Genomic DNA, 3,031 nt, shown 5'->3' on the forward strand with positions numbered 1-3,031 from the left:
GTAGCACAGGAGAATTGTCTTCACCTGTGCTGCCAGGGCTGACTCATTGCTCGCCTCAGGTGATCAGTCAGAGGTTCAGGCCATGATTCGGCAGTTCCCATAGAATAGGTTTCTGTGGGTATAATTGTGAAAGAAAAGAATTATCTTCTGAAATTGAATACTTGAACAGTTAGGTAGAGGTCTTAACTTCATCTGCTGGCTTGAACTGTACTTGCTTTATCCTTCCTTAAGCAGCATATTATTATTCTGAGAAACTTGCAATTCAGTTTCAGTTTGCGATATACCAAGTAATGATTGAGAGGCATGCAAGATAGTACAAATCACAGGGAATAGATCTATTATTGCATTTTTAATTAAACAGGACACCTTGCCTTCCTTTCTCATTGAGACAGAACCGCTGAAATAGGAGCAGATCTCAAAAGATGAATACTCGGGAGTGCAGTTTCTTCAGGAAAGCTTGTAGGAACCTCATTTTTTATTAATTACGATAAAGTTAGAAATTAATTACTGCATAGGAAAATAGGTAACTGTGTAGTGAGAGTACTGTAACATGAGGAGTGTTAGATAGGTGATACAAAGTGGTGCACAAAAAACATTCTTTCCAATTAGGGTGGATTTTGGAATGACATTTTATTCTGCTAGACTTACTTTTCAAAATTGGTATATTCTTATTCATATAGCAGAGATAATAGTTCGTTCCATACTCCCAGCTCAAAAATTGTGTATTGCTGCTGGTATTGACAGTGTTTTAAATACTCCCAAATTTGTGCAAAGTTGGAGCAGTCAACAGTAAAGTAAAAGTCAATTTTAATATTTCCTAGTATTAATGCTTATAATGAACTGTAGCATATGTTGCATATTCCAAATAGGCTGAGAGGATATGCGAGCTGTCTTTTAAATAGAGCTACCATCTATATTGGTTTAGTTTGTTTTTTAACAACACAGAATTGCTTTGCTGTGCTTAACTGCTGTCTTCATCAGTAACCAACAGTAGATTAGAATATGAGCACCTGCAGATGTGTTTATCTATTTGGCACACTGAGATTAGAACTGTATAATTTACAATTGTCAGTCACCTTAATCGTAAACCTAGAATCTATTAATTATCTAAGTCTGGAAGATAATCATAATTTCTCCTGAATTCCATGCAAATAATTACACTCAGGGTTTTAGGAATGTTGTCTTTTTTTTTTTTCCTCTTCAAAATAAAAAGCAGCAATGCATAGGAAGAATGTGCCTAACACAGCTGATTTGCTCACAGTGTGTTTAAGATGAAGGTTGGAATTTTGGAAAGGCTTGGGATTTATGAATAGTTATAGCAAATAGGAAATCATTGGTTTATGAGTCATTGCTGAAATGGAGATACTGCAAAACATTATGTGCATTGCTACTGCAATCCCCTGAAATCTTGTAAGGAAGAAACATTACAGAGGATGAAATAAATTTAACTATAAAAGATTGAGTTAGCACAAAATATATTTCTTTTATTGGATCAGTTTACAAAAAGGAGTGTATAATTAATGAAATATACATCTGAACTGCAATTGAAAAGTTTGACACAAAGATTTAGTAGGTCACTTCGAGATGTGACGTCGCTTATGAGCCAGAAATGGGTAACACTTGGAAAACAAAATTACCCAATTTTCGTGTGAAGATTTTTGCTCTTTTACCTTCCCCTGATAGACTTGATAGCAAATTGTGCTGAGCATTCAAAAAAAGTTTAATACTAGCTCCAGTGTTTTGAGAGAGGATGCTTCCAAAGCAGTTAAGGAGTAATGAAATCATAGAGACATCTTTGCATGTTTTTGCATAGAATGTAGTGCATTATTTTAATAAAGTAATGAAGGTAAACAATGTGATTGTAGGCTTTAGTAGAAGAATAAGTGTAGTATGGGGGAATAGTAAAAACATATGTATTGATTGGTTTTGCTTGACAACAGTTGTAAATGCGGGTGTCTTTAATTTCCAAATGTGTCCTTCTAAGAGTAATACTGTCGTTCTGGGATTTCTTTGCTTCAAATGTGAGCCAGTACTCCACTTCAACATATGTGAGAGGCATTGTTTCAGCTGCTGGTTCACCACGTGACGCTTGAATGAAATAGGAATGTACATTTTCTGAGCCTTATTGTTTATGGGTGGGAGGGTAATATGCCATTGGAATGTGCGCTCCAACTTCACAGGGTTACTTGTAAGAACGACATCATTTCCCATATAATCATCCTCATTCCAGCAGCACTTGTGCATTACACATGGTTTCTGGTTATGATGTTATGAGGGTGGAGTGGTTGCATCTATTCACCTTTCATTTGTGTGTTGATGTGGCATTTATATTAAGTAGGAGTAATTTTTTTTCCTGATTTTTTTTTTCTTGTGTCACCAGTGCACCTATTCCATTCTTCCATCGCTGTGCTCCTGTGAACATTTCCTGCTATGCCAAGTTTGCAGAGGCCCTGATCACCTTTGTCAGTGACAGTAGTGTCTTACACAGGCTGATTAGTGGAGTTATGACCAGCAAAGAGATTATAATGGGACTTTGCTTGTTGTCACTAGGTAATTGTTTTTCTCATTACTAGCTATTTACTGCAGTAGGAGATTGTTAACACCCTCTAATCACAATATGAGAAGAAAACAAACAAAGAAACATGTATTATAGCATTAAGCCCTTAGAAAATGGTTCAGAATGGTACATATTTTTTGACAGCTAGATGGCTTCTTCAGAAGCAATGCATGTGCATTCTTGTTTTTTTTTCTCCTCTTCCAGAAATGGGAGATAGAAGATGTGGGACAGTTGATTAGCTAACATTAGTTTTGGTATAGTTAACAGAGCATCTGCATTCTCCTCATTTTTATTAAAATATTCACATTTTTCTTTTATAATATTCATCTGCCAACTGAAGTCCCTTTCCAAATAAAAAGGACAGAGAGGTGCACAATACTATCCTTCTTGTTTTGGTTTGTTTAATTTAAATTAATTGTGCAGGGATACTCAAATTTTATGAAGGAAATGTAATTTATGTTACTCTATCCTCCA

General features: G+C 35.6%; 1 protein-coding gene across 1 annotated transcript in view; it reads left to right on the forward strand.

The window, feature by feature from the left end:
• SLC44A1 (solute carrier family 44 member 1) overlaps nt 1-3,031 on the forward strand; it is a gene marked incomplete at its 5' end in the record, with an annotated part of 38,716 nt that overhangs the window by 4,252 nt on the left and 31,433 nt on the right. The window contains one exon of the mRNA XM_031557430.1: nt 2,381-2,550. Within this exon, the coding sequence (XP_031413290.1) occupies nt 2,381-2,550 (170 nt within the window). The remainder of the gene's footprint in view (nt 1-2,380; nt 2,551-3,031) is intronic.

Source organism: Meleagris gallopavo, chromosome Z (genome assembly GCF_000146605.3).
Source record: "Meleagris gallopavo isolate NT-WF06-2002-E0010 breed Aviagen turkey brand Nicholas breeding stock chromosome Z, Turkey_5.1, whole genome shotgun sequence".
NCBI lineage: Eukaryota > Metazoa > Chordata > Aves > Galliformes > Phasianidae > Meleagris > Meleagris gallopavo.